General features: G+C 30.8%; 1 protein-coding gene across 1 annotated transcript in view; it reads left to right on the forward strand.

Annotated features, from left to right (window-relative positions):
• LOC127701130 (uncharacterized) overlaps positions 1–19715 on the forward strand; it is a 28897-nt gene extending 9182 nt beyond the window's left edge. The window contains exons 7-16 of the mRNA XM_052204921.1: positions 476–670; positions 2444–2597; positions 10848–10987; positions 11916–12114; positions 12543–12681; positions 13284–13767; positions 14047–14095; positions 17420–17643; positions 18378–18462; positions 19191–19715. Coding sequence (XP_052060881.1) covers positions 476–670; positions 2444–2597; positions 10848–10987; positions 11916–12114; positions 12543–12681; positions 13284–13767; positions 14047–14095; positions 17420–17643; positions 18378–18462; positions 19191–19498 — 1977 coding nt within the window. The 3' untranslated portion in view covers positions 19499–19715. The remainder of the gene's footprint in view (positions 1–475; positions 671–2443; positions 2598–10847; positions 10988–11915; positions 12115–12542; positions 12682–13283; positions 13768–14046; positions 14096–17419; positions 17644–18377; positions 18463–19190) is intronic.
• The last annotated feature ends 381 nt before the right edge of the window (positions 19716–20096 follow it).

Raw genomic sequence — 20096 nt, forward strand, 5'->3', positions numbered from 1 at the left:
ATATTTTCACTACACACATTTAAATTTTACTATACTTTTCACTTTGGTTTAATTAAACTTTCAAGTTGTCAGAATAAGATTACTTTTTGTTCTGAGTAAATGTAATTCTGTTAAACGTCAAATCCTCATCAAAAATAAAATCAACTGGTAAATAATAAGAATATGCGTCTTTCCATTACATTTAAATAAAACAAAAAGAAGCGGCAGATACAACACTTTAGACAAACTGACAAAGCCATGACAAAGAACGAAAAACGAAAAGACAAACAACTATCTACAACTGACAATATAGAAAGCTAAAGACTGAGCAACACGAACCCTACCAAAACTCAGTGTGATCTCATGGGTTCCAAAAGGGTTAACAGCTCCTGCGGCACATGTGGTTCTCGTTTTATTGCTCATTTAACTAACGATTTACCACGTTGTTTTACTAATAAATATCGTTGAAGACGTTATGTGTTAATTTTAATTTCAGAATGTAAGTTTTATCGGTGCTTCTATCCCTGTCAGAGACCTTGTTTGTCTACAGTGTATAGCAGTTGCAAGGTACAGACGCCACGAAGTAGAAGTTGATGAAAAAGGACTAACATATGAATTGCACGACGACCGGAATATAAAGATATCTATTCCACCGATGACATTTCCTAATACAAGTAAAGTGTTATCGAAGGTAATATTAACAAAAACACTGCCACTTACGCATTTGCCTGTCTCAGTTTTGGGAACCTGATTTAATCATCAGCATTGAATAAAGTATCCATAATCAATTATAATATTACTGGTGTCAGTAGAAGAGTAAGCCATCTGAGTTTAGACTCAATTGGTCGTGGGTAAGTGTTGCTTCATCTCATTTTTCTATATAATTTTCATTTTGACCATGTTAACTGTTGATTGTTTTTTTCATCTTTATTGTTATAAAAATAAGGAGATGCAGTAAGATGGCGAATGAAACAACTATTCACCAAGGTTCAAATAAAGTGTACATTTACTAGTATATGCCATAGTACGGCCTTTAACAATGAGAAAATACCATACCGTATAGTGGACTATAAAAGCAGCAACTTGAAAAATTTAAAGCAATCTTAAGGAGAAAAAAACTGGCCTAACTTATAACAATCCAATTTACGAAATAAAAATATGCAGACATAAACCAGCGACAACCACTGAACTACCGGCTCCTGACTTGAAACACATGCATATACAGAATGTGACGGGGTGTAACATGTTTACGATAAACTTATTATAAATACCATACTACAAAAGATTTATTCCTGACGCTCGAATAAGAAAATTAAAAGGTTCAAAATAGATGACGAAGTTGAAGAACATTGAGGGCCCAAACTCCTGTTTTTTGGACATTTGAACACTTTGGGTAGAAAGACGCAACTTTTTTGTTTCAAAAGAGATTCACGAGCAGTTGTTTGTAATACAAATGTGTGAAACTATTCTTATGATTAAATTTTATTAAATTTTCATGAATTCATAATAAACCTGTATTTTTTTGTGTACATGGTGTAATTATCTAATTTAAAATAAAAACATCATCGATGATATTTTTCCTCAAAGTTGGTAGAAATAATCTTTTAACAAAATTAAGCTATATTTTGATAAAAAACAGGCCATGAACTCGTTTCTAGCTTATGATTAAAATCAGTAGAACACATACATTTTCCTCGATATCTCACATGTTCTTGGGAAAATACCTGTACCGAGTCAGGAATATATCAGTTGTTTTTCCATTCATTTCGTTGATTGTTAAAGGCTTACCATGCCAACGTTTGATTTTGTCAGCTTTATGGATTTCCCCCTTTTTTAGTTTACCCTGGATTTCGGTATTTTTGTTATACTTTTTCACATCGCGAAAAATAACATTTTACTTTAGCAACGTCATTACATGTATATGTATTGTATGCTCTTAAGGAGTTCAAAGTTGTCTTTCAATCTGAAAATATCTATTTCTTAGGAAATTTTACTGGAATAAATATTTATAAAAAATAAGAGGATGTATTGTGATTCTAATGAGGCAACTATCAGCAGGTCTTTTTATCCCTTTTATCTATATGGACTAACGTAGTAATCATCATTCAGTTTCTATTGTTACAATGTGAATTTAATTCTTCGTTTGCTTCGGGAAAGCTTCAGAAATATAACATTGCTACCAAAAATTTAAGTTTATGTGTGCCAGTGTCAAATAGAATGTGGGGGTTTCGATTTTCATTAGAAGTAACTGAAAGTTATATATATATTTTAAAGTTTAAAAACACTGGTTTTAAGAAAATTCATAATGGGGGTATATCAGGCAAAATGCGTCGGGCATTTTTATAGAGTGTCATTTTTATTTTCAACAATAATTGACTATAACCACTTTTATGAAATCAAAAATATCTTCTTATATGATATACTCAAATCAAGTAAACAAAATAATTAATTTTGATAATTTTAGATTGTATCTTGGAATAAGGTAGGTGTTGAGATAGATGCACAACTGAATAGCAACTTAAAATATATCAAAGCTATCGGATCCTACCTTGAAGTGGCAAGTGAAACAGTCACTAAGTCAGACATTGAGGTGATACTATACAATCTTGGATGGTTTCGTAAGTAAAGACTACAGTTGGGTGCAGACCAAGCATTACATGTAGACGGGCGGAAAAAGTTAACGCGGCGTTTACTCGCGTGCACTTCAAGTTAACGCCGCGTTAACTGTGCGTTAACTCCGAAATTGCAGTAGACATAAAAAGTAAACGGGCATTTACTTTCGCGTTTACCTCCGCGTTAACGCAAAATCGGCGCGTCTTCTAATTTTGTAAAGAGTAAACGGGCGTTTACTTTCGCGTTTACTTCCGTGTTAACGTGAAAAAGGGCGCGTCTTCTAATTACGTCAAAAGTGAACGCACGTTTACTGTTTGTAGTAAACACGCGTTAACGCAAAATGTCATCGTATCCTGGATACACTGACTTTAAATATCAAATGATAAAGTACAGCAAAATTAAATGACCAACTGTTCATTTTCGATTGACATATTGACGATTACAGTTAATTCATAATATTATTACACCTCTTTAATTAATTGAAACTAATCATAGTAAATTTCTTTTTCCGCACAAAGTAAACAGTTCAATCATGTCCTTTTTTTTAATTCAAATATTTAAATCATCACCAAAATCCAGCAGTTTTCACATCTCAGACTGTCCGACTCAGGATGACTCGTATAATAAAATTATTTGACCTCATTAACCAAAACTGACCATATTTTGCCCTTCATCAAGTAAATCTCTATAGCCGCACAGTAAATCAGTTATATTTTTATATCAGGATGGATTGTATAATACGAATGACAGCAATATTGGAAAAAAATGACTAAAAAATTTGGTTTACATCAATTTATAATGCCAGAATGTCCTCTCTTTATACAAAATATTGAATCGTTAACAAATATCAGTAGTTTTCATACCTCAGACTGACACTCATAACAAAATTATCTGTCTGCGTCAACCAAAACGGACCATATTTGCACTTTATTATGTAAATCTTTATAGCCGCATAGTCAATAAGTTATATTTTTATATCAGGATGGGTTGTATAATACAAATGACAGCAATATTGGAAAATAATGACTACCAAATTTTGTTCGCATGAATTTATAGTGCCAGCATGTCCTCTTTTTATTCAAAATATTGAATCGTAAACAAATATCAGTAGTTTTTATAGCACAGACTGACACTCATAACAAAATTATTTTTCCGCGTCAACCAAAACGGACCATATTTGCACTTTATTATGTAAATCTTTATAACCGCATAGTAAATAAGTTATATTTTTATATCAAGATGGGTTGTATAATACAAATGACAGCAATATTGGACAATAATCATTACCAAATTGTGTTCGCATGAATTTATGGTGCCAGCATGTCCTCTTTTTATTCAAAATATTGAATCGTTAACAAATATGAGAAGTTTTCATACGTCAGACTGACTTGTATAACTAAATTATTTGTCCGCATCAAACAAAACTGATCATATTGACACTTTATTATGTAAATCTTATTAGCTCCATAGTAAATCAGTTATATTTTTATATCAGGATGGATTGTATAATACAAATGACAGCAATATTGAAAAAAAAATACTAAAAAATTTGGCTCGCATCAATTTATAGTGCCAGCATGTCCTCCTTTTATTCAAAATACAAATATCAGTAGTTTTCATACCTCAGAATGACTCATATAACAAAATTATTTGTCCGTGTCAACCAAAACAGACCATATTTGCACTTTATTATGTAAATCTTAATAGCCGCATAGTAAATCAGTTATATTTTTATATCACGACAGATTGTATAATACAAATGACAGCAATATTGAAAAAAAATTACGAATAAATTTGGTTAGCATCAATTTATAGTGCCAGCATGTCCTCTTTTTATTCAAAATATTGAATCGTCAATAAATATCAGTTTTCATACGTTAGACTGACTTGTATAACAAAATTATTTGCCCGCATGAACAAAAACTGACCATATTTGCACTTTATTATGTAAATTTCATTAGCTGCATTGTAAATCAGTTATATTTTTATATCAGGATGGATTGTATAATACAAATGACAGCAATATTGGAAAACAATGACTTAAAAATTTGGTTCGCATCTATTTATAGTGCCAGCATGTCCTCTTTTTATTCAAAATATTGAATCATAAACAAATATCAGTAGTTTTCATACCTCAGACTGACTCATATAACAAAATTATTTGTCCACGTCAACAAAAACTGACCATGTTTGCACTTTATTATGTAAATCTTAATAACTGCATAGTAAATCAGTTATATTTTTATATCAGGATGGATTGTATAATACAAATGACAGCAATATTGGTAAAAAATTACTAAATAATTTGGTTCGCATCAATATATAGTGCCAGCATGTCCTCTTTTTTTTTCTTCAAATATTGAATCATAAACAAATATCAGTAGTTTTTATACCTCAGACTGACTCATATAACAAAATTTTTTGTCTGCGTCAACCAAAACTGACCATATTTACACTTTATTATGTAAATCTTAATAACTGCATAGTAAATCAGTTATATTTTTATATCAGGATGGATTGTATAATACAAATGACAGCAATATTGGTAAAAAATTACTAAATAATTTGGTTCGCATCAATATATAGTGCCAGCATGTCCTCTTTTTTATTCAAAATATTGAATCATAAACAAATATCAGTAGTTTCCACACCTCAGACTGACTCATATAACAAAATTATTTGTCTGCATCAACCAAAACTGACCACATTTGCACTTTATTATGTAAATCTTAATAACTGCATAGTAAATCAGTTATATTTTTGATATCAGGATGGATTGTATAATACAAATGACAGCAATATTGGAAAAAAATTACTGAAAAATTTGGTTCTCATCAGTTTATAGTGCCAGCATGTCCTCTTTTTATTCAAAATATTGAATCGTTAACAAATATCAGTAGTTTTCATACCTCAGACTGACTCGTAACACAAAATTTTTTGTCCGCTTCAACAAAAACTGACCATATTTGCACTTTATTATGTAAATCTTAATAACCGCATAGTAAATCAGTTATATTTTTATATCAGGATGGATTGTATAATACAAATGACAGCAATATTGGGTAAAAAAATACTAAATAATTTGATTCGCATCAATTTATAGTGCCAGCATGTCCTCTTTTTATTCAAAATATTGAATCGTAAACAAATATCAGTAGTTTTCATACCTCAGACTGACTCATATAACAAAATTATTTGACTGCATCATTCAAAACTGACCATATTTGCACTTTATTATGTAAATCTTAATAGCTGCATAGTAAATCAGTTATATTTTTATATCTCGACGGATTGTATAATACAAATGACAGCAATATTGGTAAAAAATTAATAAAAAATGACAGCAATATTGAAAAAAAATTACTAAATAATTTGATTTGCATCAATATATAGTGCCAGCATGTCCTTTTTTCATTCAAAATATTGAATCATAAACAAATATCAGTAGTTTTCATATCTCAGACTGACTCAAATAACAAAATTATTTGTCTGTGTCAACCAAAACTGACCATATTTGCACTTTATTATGTAAATCTCATTAGCTGCATTGTAAATCAGTTATATTTTTATATCAGGATGGATTGTATAATACAAATGACAGCAATATTGGAAAACAATGACTTAGAAATTTGGTTAGCATCAATTTATAGTGCCAGCATGTCCTCTTTTCATTCAAAATATTGAATCATCAATAAATATCAGAAGTTTTCATACGTTAGACTGACTCGTATAACAAAATTATTTGTCTGCATCAACAAAAACTGACCATATTTGCACTTTAGTATGTAAATTTTAATAGCTGCATAGTAAATCAGTTATATTTTTATATCAGGATGGATTGTATAATACAAATGACAGCAATATTGAAAAACAATTACTAAAAAATTTGGTTCGCATCAATTTATAGTGCCAGCATGTCCTCTTTTTATTCAAAATATTGAATTGTAAACAAATATCAGTAGTTTTCATAGCTCAGACTGACTCATATAACAAAATTATTTGTCCGCTTCAACAAAAACTGACCATAGTTGCACTTTATTATGTAAATCTTAATAACCGCATAGTAAATCAGTTATATTTTTATATCAGGATGGATTGTATAATACAAATGACAGCAATATTGGTAAAAAATTACTAAATAATTTGGTTCACATCAATTTATAGTGCCAGCATGTCCTCTTTTTATTCAAAATATTGAATTGTAAACAAATATCAGTAGTTTTCATACATCAGACTGACTCATATAACAAAATTATTTGACTGCATTATTCAAAACTGACCATATTTGCACTTTATTATGTAAATTTTAATAGCTGCATAGTAAATCAGTTATATTTTTATATCAGGATGGATTGTATAATACAAATGACAGCAATATTGAAAAAAAATTACTAAAAAATTTGGTTCGCATCAATTTATAGTGCCAGCATGTCCTCTTTTTATTCAAAATATTGAATCGTAAACAAATATCAGTAGTGTTCATACCTCAGACTGACTCATATAGCAAAATTATTTGTCCGCTTCAACAAAAACTGACCATATTTGCACTTTATTATGTAAATCTTAATAACCGCATAGTAAATCAGTTATATTTTTATATCAGGATGGATTGTATAATACAAATGACAGCAATATTGGTAAAAAATTACTAAATAATTTTGTTCGCATCAATTTATAGTGCCAGCATGTCCTCTTTTTATTCAAAATATTGAATCGTAAACAAATATCAGTAGTTTTCATACCTCAGACTGACTCATATAACAAAATTAATTGACTGCATCATTCAAAACTGACCATATTTGCACTTTATTGTGTTAATTTTAATAGCTGCATAGTAAATCAGTTATATTTTTATATCAGGATGGATTGTATAATACAAATGACAGCAATATTGAAAAAAAATTACGAATAAATTAGGTTAGCATCAATTTATAGTGCCAGCATGTCCTCTTTTTATTCAAAATATTGAATCGTCAATAATTATCATAAGTTTTCATACCTCAGACTGACTCATATAACAAAATTATTTGTCCGCATCAACAAAAACTGACCATATTTGCACTTTATTATGTAAATTTTAATAGCTGCATGGTAAATCAGTTATATTTTTATATCAGGATGGATTGTATAATACAAATGACTGCAATATTAAAAAAAAATTACTAAATAATTTGGTTCGCATCAATATATAGTGCCAGCATGTCCTCTTTTTTATTCAAAATATTGAATCATAAACAAATATCAGTAGTTTTCATAGCTCAGACTGACTCATATAACAAAATTATTTGTCTGCGTCAACCAAAACTGACCATATTTGCACTTTATTTTGTAAATCTTTATAGCCGCATAGTAAATCAGTTATATTTTTATATCAGGATGGATTGTATTATACAAATGACAGCAATATTGGAAAAAAATGACTAAAAAATTTGGTTCGCATCAATTTATAGTGCCAGCATGTCCTCTTTTTATTCAAAATATTGAATCGTAAACAAATATCAGTAGTTTTCATACCTCAGACTGACTCATATAACAAAAATTATTTGTCCGTGTCAACCAAAACTGACCATATTTGCACTTTATTATGTTAATCTATATAGGGGCACATTTGTTATTCATGTTCAACGAGTATATGTTTTCGGACGTCCCCGATATCATTTATAATCGTAATGGATAAGTCTGTCTAAATTGACGAGATGGTACAAATGTACATACTTATACAACACCTTATCAATATCCCTATATATACACTGTACAATTTTCGATTGAACATTTGGCAAAACAGAATCTTATATCATGTATGTCCAATGCAAACAAGGTGAATTACGATTAAAAATTCATGTATTATGGAAGAGACTGTTAAAAATGGGGAACGAAGCAACGAAAATCATGATGTTTATATCCCATCATATAAAATATGTTTCCGATGTGTTGGATAACCTATCTATCCGCCTCGATTTTTGTAAATGTAACTTTTTAAAACTTAAAATAGCAAATCTGCTACTCAGTAAAGTTATTGGAACTGATTTTTTGTAATTAATAAAAGTTAATATTTCGAATTAAAAGCGATGTTGAATTGTTCTGTTTTGAAACACATATACGTAAAATATTAAGATAAAAGTTGTTCTTAAAACAAACTTTAAATTACAAATGAACACGAAGTTTATTTCTTAATGTACACAATCAGTTAACGCGAAAAGTAAACGTGCGTTTACTTTCAAGTGCACGTAATAATACAGTTGTGAAATCTGTAGTAAACGCCCGTTTACTTTTAAGTGCACGTAAAAATCAACTTGTGAAATCTGAAGTAAACGCCCGTTTACTACTGACTAAACGGACACAGAGTAAACGCGCGTTTACTCGAGTAGACATTAGAAATTTCCATTTTGACCAAGTTAACGTAATTATAGTAAACGCGCGTTTACTAGTAAACGCGAAAATTGAAGTGAACTAACGGAATATGTGCACGCGGCGTTAACGTGAGTTTACTTTATGTAATGCTTGGTCTGCACCCAACTGTATGTATTAACCTAAAGTAATCTCAATTTATAATAAAAGGATAGTTTCAATAAAATATTCAAGACTATGGCAACTCATTGACTACTAAAAAAAAGAAGAATCTAGAACTAACACATGTATTATACATGTAACTTTCGTTCCGAGGTACCCGAGATCACCTCAATTTACAGTGCAACGCATGCACAATACTAAGTTTGCTTGTAGTGTTTTATCAATATTTTTTTTTCAAATTTTACCGTTTCTAGTAATTTTTATGAATTTGACGGTAAAAAGTCACGTTATTTCTTCCGGAACTTTTTAGATTTATTTTATTAAGTCAAAAACACGTTTATTAAAAAGAAAACCATAGCCATAAACATGATAAAATAATGGTTTTGATCTGACTAATCACAAACCGATGAAAATTTCTTACTGTTGAAATTGCACCGACCCACCCTTACATTGCTTTTTGGTTTCCTCTTTTTGTGATATTACAGAACGCGACTGAAGTCTGTATTGTCACTTGCATAAGTAACACAACGGATGCCACTAGTGTTGGATGACTTCCAAAACTTTTGGAGAACCTTGGTTTACTCACGGTGTTTGTGTGGGTTAATGTTGCTCAATCACTAGTTTTCTATGTAGATTATTCGTATTGTTGTTTTTCTTTGTGTTAACTATTTATGGCCATGGTTTTGTTTGTTTTTATTGGACTTATTGTTGATTGCCCCTACGTATCTTCTCTCTCACTGTTGATAACTTTGTCCTTCTTGAACTAGGAAATCAAAGAAATGTGAAAAAAGAAAAAAATGAGAAGAAATAATAATATTTTCTATTTTGATTTTATAACATTAAAAGTTAATGTAATAACAGAAAGTTAAAATTAGATCTGATGTAAACATGAAGATAAGGACAGTTATTGAAAGAAGAAACCAAACAGAGATAAAACCATATATTTAAATGGACAAAATAAAGTTTTTTCCGGCTCCTTCGATCGATACTGTTAAGATCATAAGTTGAAATTTAGACATTTTATAACAATATATGACTTGTTATTCAAAAATATAAAGCTATCATAGGGATGTACTTGAAATCGAAATTTAATGTCATCCTCCCATGGAAACACTTGTATATCGTTTTCAAAGCCATAACGAATGACAGAGTTTATCCATTGAATTCTACGTTTTGCTTTGGTAAATTCAGTTTAAAAAGTTAAAGATGTCCCTTGCTGATAAATCCTGAGTTGATTTGATCGTGTTCTGCAAATAACAGTATATTGTCAAATATTCACAAGTTTACCACAGTATATGGACAAATATTCACAACTCTTTAATTTAATTCCAAGTCATGTCAATATCCGCGATTGTCGTTTATTTCCTGTAAATTGTTTTTCTTTTTTCATCTGACTAACTTCATGTTGATATCTGATGTTTGTATGTCCTGTGAAAGAATTAACTCCATGTTAAGTCTTAGCTTATGGTTTGCTTGTCGTGTGGTTATGACGTTTGTCGTTAAAAGCCATATGGAAACTCTTTGACATTTTCATGGGTATTTTGAAAAAAATGTGCACATGTACAACTTATTTCAAACTTAAAACCATACCAGTAAGATAGGCTTTTAACATTTGACTAGTTTGCATAAGTAGTAAACAGATAATATGTGTATAATATTTGAGTAATGTATAACATATATCAAAATTGCTATTGAGTTGGGAAAGTGATTATTCAATTATAAAATATGTTTGTGGTTTTAATTAGTGGAAAAGGAAGGTGTGACCAGATTAACAACAAATCAAGAAACATTATATAGATGCAGTAGGTGGATAATAAACAACATGAAACCTATTATGGCCGAACATATCCAAACAATATGTGAAGATGCACCGAAAGATCATCAGGTAAAGTTAAAATGTTCTTTAAAGTACGTTGTGCTTTGAATTAAATTATAAGTTAAATTTCACAACATGATTCATTTTTTAATATGTTTAATGTCTACAGTATTTCAACCTTATTTTTTAAATCCGGTGTTTTTTACTGCAATGTTCATGTGTTTTCTAAAACAACTAATGAACATGAAGATGTGATATTTCCAGTTACAAATGTTTTACACACGTTAAAGGGTCATTAGCTACGAGATGTAAAAAAATATAAAATATGATTTGTTTTGTTCAATCGTTAATGAAAGTGAAATAATGAAATAATAAGTTGAATTTTGGTTCAAATAGGTAAAAATAAGCTAAGAAACATCGCTGATAAATTATTCACTTGCAAGTGAATAATTCGACCTCATTCAATCCGTATTCATTTGACCTTTAATTTAACCACTTAGCTGGAGATGGGTTACGTATGTATTCAGCTATTAAAAGGAAAAGAAGGTCAACAATGAAAGTGAAACAAGGATAAACCATTTGCTTGATTAATTCGATCCACCCAAAAAAAAATCATTCTTATAAAGATGAAAACGATGATAAACATAATTTTTAACCTACAATATAAGATCAAACAGACCTAGAAAAATCCAATTGCACGTGATCGCTATCTATTTATATTCATATTTATGTTTATATCATGACCGTCGGCAGTTTTCGGAGGTCATCTCGATGGTTAATTAGATGACGTCTAGATAAAAATACACACGAATGTTGATACATATTATCGAGTCCATGCATTTGTAATTGTTTATTTTAGACTTTTTGTAATTTGGATATATGTTTTAGTACGTTATAAATCTAATATGAGAATTTGAGTCAAATTAGTGAACATGAATTTGACAGCTAATGCCCCTTTAACACCAATTAATTCTGTTAATTCTTACTTATTTAACAGGTATTACGAACCATGGGAGACAAGAATAGATTGGTTTTACATAATTTGATCAATTGTAATGATACTGATTTTGACAATTTCATTCAACAACTTGAGAAAACTAACCAACAACATATAATTGAAGTTTTAAGTAGAGTAAAGACAGATATCGTCTTAGCAAAATCACAATCCTCAACAAAAGAGATTAATTTTAGGCAAGGTATGTTTTCGAATAGAAATTAATAAAATAGCGTACTTTGGGAAAACATATTTAGCTTGACCTAAATCACAGAAGTCGACAGTAATAATTAAATGAACATGACGATCACACATATTCTAACGAATTCAGAGCACTAAAAATAGCAAGTCAATAAGTCGAAGGGAGTAATTTCGTGTTAATAGATTTCTATAGATTTACATACAACTAATCAACAATAGTCTTTGTCCCGGATTTCCTTACGCAAATCCGGGATATTAAATTGAAAAAAAAATAGATTATGGGGATTTTATAGATAGTCAACTGCATATCAATTCACAAAGATACAAAATACATAATTCTTATCCTTTTGAAATTATTATCTAAGAGCCTCCTTAATAAAGGCAGATTCAGAATTTAAATCGTACTAAACTCGTTACTTTTTCTTTCAGATCATCAATTTTATAACGGTAAGCTGTACGTTATACTGAAATCGGACGACAAAGAATGGAAATCTGTACTTCACGAGCAAAAACCAATGAATCCAAAGTCTCGTGTGATTACACTAGAGAAAGGGCATTGCATATATAAGTATGTGTAATTTTCATTTCATCTCTATTCGTTTTGTGTATTTTATTAATATTTGCTTTGTTTTTTCCTAGTTTGTTATGCATTGACTTTTGCCCTACAGGACACAGCCGGTCTCTTTTTGTTTACATTTCAAACAATTCCGTTTATGCTTGAACTTTTCACAATACCCTTAAATGATGAATATTTTCAGCAGTAGAGACAGCAATATAACGTAAGAAGAGGCTGTATTTCGTGCATCAATTCCAAAATAGATTTTGACTTTTAACAGTTTTATCTATAGCTAATTATATGTCCAAGCTGTGATGTCCCACTTTCACTATTTTTAAAATCTTTAAATATATGGTATTAAAACATGATAAGATAACATTAGGTTTAATAATGATATATATGTAAAATCATATGAAGACTGATGTGCATGCAGTTTATTTTAATTGATAGTTCTAATCACTACTTTGGTTGTTAAATGTATGAAATAAATTGAAGTTATAACAATAACAACAAAAAGAGGATAAATACCGTGTTTACGCATGTTACGTTTATCGTAATAGATTACAGAAATATCATGTTTTTATAACTGTTCGAATCTTTTCTGTATGTTTTAGAATAATTAGCTTTGCCTCATCTGAGGAGTTAACAAGTAGAGAGCTAGAAAATGCTGCTAATATACTGGATGGGCTTACATATCTTACAAAAGTAAAAATTATTTGTCGGCAAAATGAGGAGGATATTCACGATGTTATAATTCACTGCACAAAATCATGTGAGGCCGAACAAAGACTTGCCGAATTAGACGATCGAGGGTATACGCAAGGGCCATTAGCAAGCGAAGAGTTCGGGTTAATTGACGGAGAAGAAATCGAAATTCGTTTTGAGCACAATATACAAATGACAAAGTATAAACTCTTTCCCTTGAAGATAAAATATTTTGCAAACATAGAACCAATGAAATTTTCTGGTCGCATTGACATAGTTGATATAAACGACCAGCGAGGCGATGCAACACATCATGGACAATTAGTATATAAAGTAACAACTGGACGATTTGATAAAGAAAGGAAAGGAGCCATGCACATACATTTCCCAAAGGTAAACCTCCTGGCATTGCGATCAATTTCAAGTACTATATAGTACTGAGTAAAGTTTTATGATGGAGAGTCCTGGTTAAAAATAGTTAATTACTCGATAAGCAATTACATGTTGCCTGTGATTCTTCCTGAAATACGTTGAGATTGACATATCAAATCGTCAATTGATAATATTTTTTACATGTTTTAATGAATAAAACACAAATTTTATCAATAGGTTTTTGACAAAAATCTTTATTTTTACTCGGATAAGCAATATAAATTTCCTATCTATTTTTAGGAACTGGAAGAAAGTATTGAAGACTTTGTGCATACAGGTGTTGATCCAGGTAATAATTCAGCGGAATAGTAGTTGATTTAAGGTGGCTGGGGTGTTTTCCTCCATCTTGGATTTTGGAGTAGCAGATGACAATTGGTCTAGATCTTTAATGAAATGTGCAAACTTTTAGAGTAGTATGTAATTCATGTATAAGAATTTTCATGTTAGTATAGAAAATTATTTGTTTTATCATATTTACGGCTGTATTTTCTAAAAAAACACAATATTTTTGTTTGATTAATTTTTTTTTCAACTTTCCCACATAAGGGGAGGTAACTCAGATAGTGGGGGAGATAACTCAGATAAAGTAATTTTTATAATAAAAAGTGTTGTGAATTTACCTATTGTAATATGTAGCAAGAAAACAAGTCCAGTGACGCACATTATTCTTATCTGAAAGCATGTTATAAGTCAGAGCTATCTTTTCACATTTTATCTTAAAATTCTATGATGTAGTTTTCTTTTTATCACACAAAATTGGATTTTCCATGCATAATCTATACAAAATCTGACAATTTTGCAGAACCTGTGGAGTGAAATAACAGTCCGGTGACCCATACTTTTTATTATATTTTGGAAAAAAGCATGACAAAAAATACATTTTGACAAATTATTAAAAAATTCTATGGATTTAATTAAGACCCCCCATCCATATTAACCTTTTGACTTTTTTCATATAGAATATTTTTTACGTTTGCGTTTTAACTTTTCAACGATAAATATCCATACAAGAGGTATAGCTATATTTTATTGTTTTAAATGTATGTTCGATGGCTATCGAAATCAAACCAATATTATACTGATATTTCTTTTTATAAATATTTAAATATTTAAGATTTAACAGCTTTAAGGTTATCCTTAGGCTACCTCATGTTCTACTCATTCTGCATTTTGTAAAAAGAACCTATTATTTACATTTAAATACACCTAGCTTTATTTATGCTCGTTTTCCACACATGAAAAAAATAGAGATAATTGCAACAACCATACAAAATATATATGAAACATTACTATAAAAATAAGGAGATGTGGTATAATTGCCAATGAGACAACTATCCACCAAAGTTCAAATAAAGTGGATATAAGCAATTATAGGCAACCCTACGGCCTTCAACAATGCGAAAACCTATACTGTATAATCGGCTATAAAAGGCCCCGATATGAAAAAAATTATACAATTCAATTGAGAAAACTAACGGCCTTATTTATAACAAAACAATATACGAAAAACAAATATGACAGACGTGAACCAACGACAACCACTGAACTACAGGCTCCTGATTTGGGACAGGCACATAAAGAATGTAGCGGGTTAAACATGTTTGTGAGCGCTCAACCCTCCCCCTAACCTGGGACAGTTGTAACAGCACAAAATAAGAACAAACTAAAAAAAACAGTTGAAAAAGGCTTAACTCATCAGATCGATACAAAGAAATACATAAAACAAAAGCACAGACAGAACGTGGCAGGATATATATCCATCCCTCATCCCTAACAACAAAATAGACACTAAGTACAGATCTGAGAGTATTCGCAGTTACTGACAGCTAGTTCAAAGCCAATAACAACTAATAAAAAAGCATGTATCTTAGACTAAAATATCAATCAGTACACATCCAATATCCAAATGATTTAGTGTAAAGACGAAATAAAAAGTCAGAGAAAAACATGACCTTGTGTAATGTCAAAATATAGGTATCGACAGATTGTAGTACCGTGAAAGTAAATTTGTAAAAATTCTATTATATAGCTAGCATATTAGTCTTATATAACTTTAAGATTGGACGATACATGTATCTTTCTGGTGATCCAGATGCCATTGGGAAAAATTACGTCTTTTCAGTGTTATTTGACGTTATTTATATTTTGTGAGTCTTGTGCTGATACAAAATCTTGAGAGTAGAATCTTCAAAAATGATTGATTTCAAAGTCCAGGATCTGATTGCAATTATTTGAAATTATTATACCTCAGTATGTTTTTTCTATATAAAAAAGAATGAAATATTTGTGCTATTTCATTGCACAGACTATTTGCCAGTCAATAGTTTCAAAGACTATTACCCGGGTCAATATATAGCTTTATAAACATATTTCCGGTACTTTTTCATACTAATTTTTCATTGGACAACAATGACGTCATTGACTATTCTGCTTGGATTTGTGCGCTTGGCAACGTCAAACCCTGAAATATCGTAAACGGTATACTCTGTATGTGTCTGTCTCCGTGATTGCAAATTAATATATTACTCACCAGAAGCAATTAAAAAAGAAAAAGAAAATCTACGTGACATATTTTAAGAACTGAAACATAACAAATGTATGGTATGGGGGTGTGTCGTTGTCTTCATAATCTGGGATTGCTTTGGTGTACGGTAATATATGATAGCTAGCGTTTATTATATGCACGGGAATTTTTACACAAGGATTACTGGTCTTGATTACAGTAAATAAAATATTGATGAATACCACACGAGCAAAAAAAAATTGATAGTTCACCTTGTGCATGTTCATGTGACTATTTGGTTTTTTTTCCAATTGATGTATATAGTCTTTTTAGAATGTTATTTTGTTCGATATAAAAAAACACTTGATGCCTACTTATGAGTGTAATAGCAAGTTTGTTGTCCCTTTGAAACTAGCTATTGCCCTCCGCTTCGCCTCGAGCAATAGTTGGTATCTCAGGGACAACAAACTTGCTATTACCCTCATAACCAGTCAATAGGTGTATAGTACTATTACACTGTATTTTGTGTTTATGCAGAAATCAAAACACGTTAAAGGTTCAAACTGACAAATTTAAAATGATAATAGAATGCATCTCGAAATATTCATATTGATCTGTGCTATGAGATTTTAAAAAACCCTAAAGATAGCCAGTCGCATGCTCCGTCTACGTAATGTCTACCAGTGGGGCTAAAAATAAAAGAGTTGGAAGACAAAATCAAATACGAATAACACACGAGCAACAAGATAGTATACACTATACGAATGACACACGAGCAGCAAGATAGTATACACTATACGAATAACACACGAGCAGCAAGATAGTATACACTATACAAATAACACACGAGCAGTAAGATAGTATACACTATACGAATAACACACGAGCAGCAAGATAGTATACACTATACGAATATCACACGAGCAGCAAGATAGTATACACTATATATCAAAATAGACATACATTATTTTGTCGAATTTATGTCAGGATAATCAAAGTTGTCTATCTTCTTATAGAAAATCTGTTATTAACGTTTTGGTTTTAATGTATTGGTTACGAACGTAAGATATCAACATTTTTATTATACAAGATTGTTTTTTTTTCCAACAGTTAGACTTTTGGCAAAACATATCGCCTGGCAACAGACATTTGATAATTTTTATTCGACAAGATGGGTGACATATGCTGGAAACTTAGTACAACAAGACATGCCAACATACAGACAAATTATCAGAGATATAGACGAATACGAATCAAGTGATTCAGAAAGGGACAGATGTGAAGCATTTATATTACGATGGTCTTCACATTATTCCGATCCTAACACAAATAAGGTAAAGAAATATTACAGACAATATTTTTATCACCATCACGAATTGGTCAACTTCACGAATCGGTTGACCGATACGTTGTGTCGATGTCTCAACTCACTAGCCAAATGTTTTCGCGGTATTGGATCTTTAGATACCAGTATAGTCGGACTTGGTTGAGCAAAAACCCTCATAAAGGGGAAATCTCTAATGTACAAGAAAGAACATACACTGGAACAGAAATTGTTATTTTACGAAGACAGAAAAGAATATTTTAGTGTGAAGAATGATTTTTGTCTATATACACAAGACAGAACAAACCAGGGCTTGTTTGCAGGAAAATACGTAACATAAAATGAGGAAAACACATTGTACATATATTTGTCAAATATCTGACAGCCTCGATAATATTAGTTTCAACATGATGCAATCATAATGTTGCCTTTTTTACTTTGTATTTTGAATAAAAGAATTTACATACCAAAGTGTTTTCTATAAAATGTCACTTTCCAGAAAATACAACATGAGAGTATATAGAGCCTTTATATTCAAAATATGGGATTTGTGTATAATTAGAAATGACATTTTTTTTTAAAGACAAATAATTTGTTCCTTGTCGTCATTGTTCTAATGCATTATGCCATGTTACGATAAGTAGAATATCGTCAATCATTTGGAACTCTCTATTTACAAAATCAAGAAATACATTGTACATGTACGTCTTAGAACGGTAAAATATAAAAAATGGTATATTTCAGATTGAGAAAATTCTAGAGGCACAGTCAGAAAAAGATTCCAGACAGAAGGCTAACCAATTCATCATGTCATATCTACCACCTTTTGGTTAGTCGTTCTTCATTCTATTTCACTGCTTTACTGAATGACTTTAGATTTTCTTAATGTCTATACTCAGCTCTTATTGTCCTTAACTTCGCCTACAGCACCCAGCTCAGTCGCTCCGTAAATCTCGTATCACGCTTTGAGACGTGAGCCGACATCATCAGAGACGTCACAATGTCGTCTGAGGAAAAATCATCAGCGAGGTCAGTACGAGGAGACGTTATAAAGCTTCATTTCGTTAAGCGTAGCACGGAAGGGAAAAAGACCAGCAATATAACGATAAACAGATTATTGGATTTTTTACGTATAGATATCGTAAAATATCAGTCGCTTGATACAATCTGAAGCTTTTTAGCACGCTCGCTGCGCTTACCCGCATAAAAGGTTCATATTGAGGCTCGCGGGTGATATTTTACAATATCAATATGGAGAAAACCCGATAATCTAAATCAATATCCAAATTCTAGTTTAAACGATAATACAATGTATAATGCATTGATATGTAATATGTACCCAGAGACAATTTTAATTCCATTCTATCTACCACTAAAAACAAGTTTAAGTGTGTTTTTGACATAGGTAAATATACAAATTTGTTTGTGAAGTTTGAAACGGATTTGTGTTCTTCTTTAACGTTTTGACATTATATTATGTACTAAATTCTATCACTTTGTCAAACATTTCAGACTTGAATTTGAATTTGATAGAATTCTTAATTTTTTTATTTTAAGGATATTTTACAAATGATAGGATAGAAAAGATAGCATATGTCATCGCACGAGATTGGAAAATCATTGCAGAAAAACTAAACCTCAGTAACTATTATATAAGTCGAATCATTTCGTCAGAAGATGGTCTCGTTCGACAAGCCATGAGAATGTTAGAAATGTGGAGAATTTTAGATGCAGTTGTCATGACACCAGAATGTCCATTAATACAGCTGTGTGATATCTCTAAATCATTGAATTGTCATAACACATTGGTTGAGTGGTCAAAAGAATATGGAAAGAATTCAAACGATACTATTTTGACTGATTGAATACAGTAACCCAGACTGATATATTGGAAAACTATCTGAACATAATTATATGCGAATGTGTATATTGTCATTTATATTTATTATACATACCTGAAGCACAATAACAAAAAATAAAACAATTAAAAGCATATTAAAAATTATAATTGCATATCAGAAGGTTATGTCATGAAATATTAAAATAGAGATGGATAGAGACAGAAACACCTTCATTTTGTATGTACATTCTTATAGTCTACGATTCCGCGAACAAACTTTTTTAGAATTTCACGACCACGCTTATTGCTCAGATTAAAATCCAGTTGATATTAGGTTAAAGAGCATTGAGGACCTACAATAACGAAAGGTTTTGCCAAATACAGCTAACTTAAGGTTATCTGTTTCTGGTGTTTAAAATCCTTAATATTTCGAAAAATTCAAAGTTGACTTTCCTTTTTTTGTATCTTTTGCTCCTTTTTATATCCCAGCCTCGAATAGAAGGGATAAATAGTGATGCACATGTCCTTCCGTTCGTTAATGCGTATGCTTCTCCGTCTGTCGCTAGTTTAGTTTGTGGATGATAATCAAAGAAACGCTTGTCCAAACCTTCTGATTTTTTAAC

Source organism: Mytilus californianus, unplaced genomic scaffold (genome assembly GCF_021869535.1).
Source record: "Mytilus californianus isolate M0D057914Y unplaced genomic scaffold, xbMytCali1.0.p SCAF_5, whole genome shotgun sequence".
Taxonomy (NCBI): domain Eukaryota; kingdom Metazoa; phylum Mollusca; class Bivalvia; order Mytilida; family Mytilidae; genus Mytilus; species Mytilus californianus.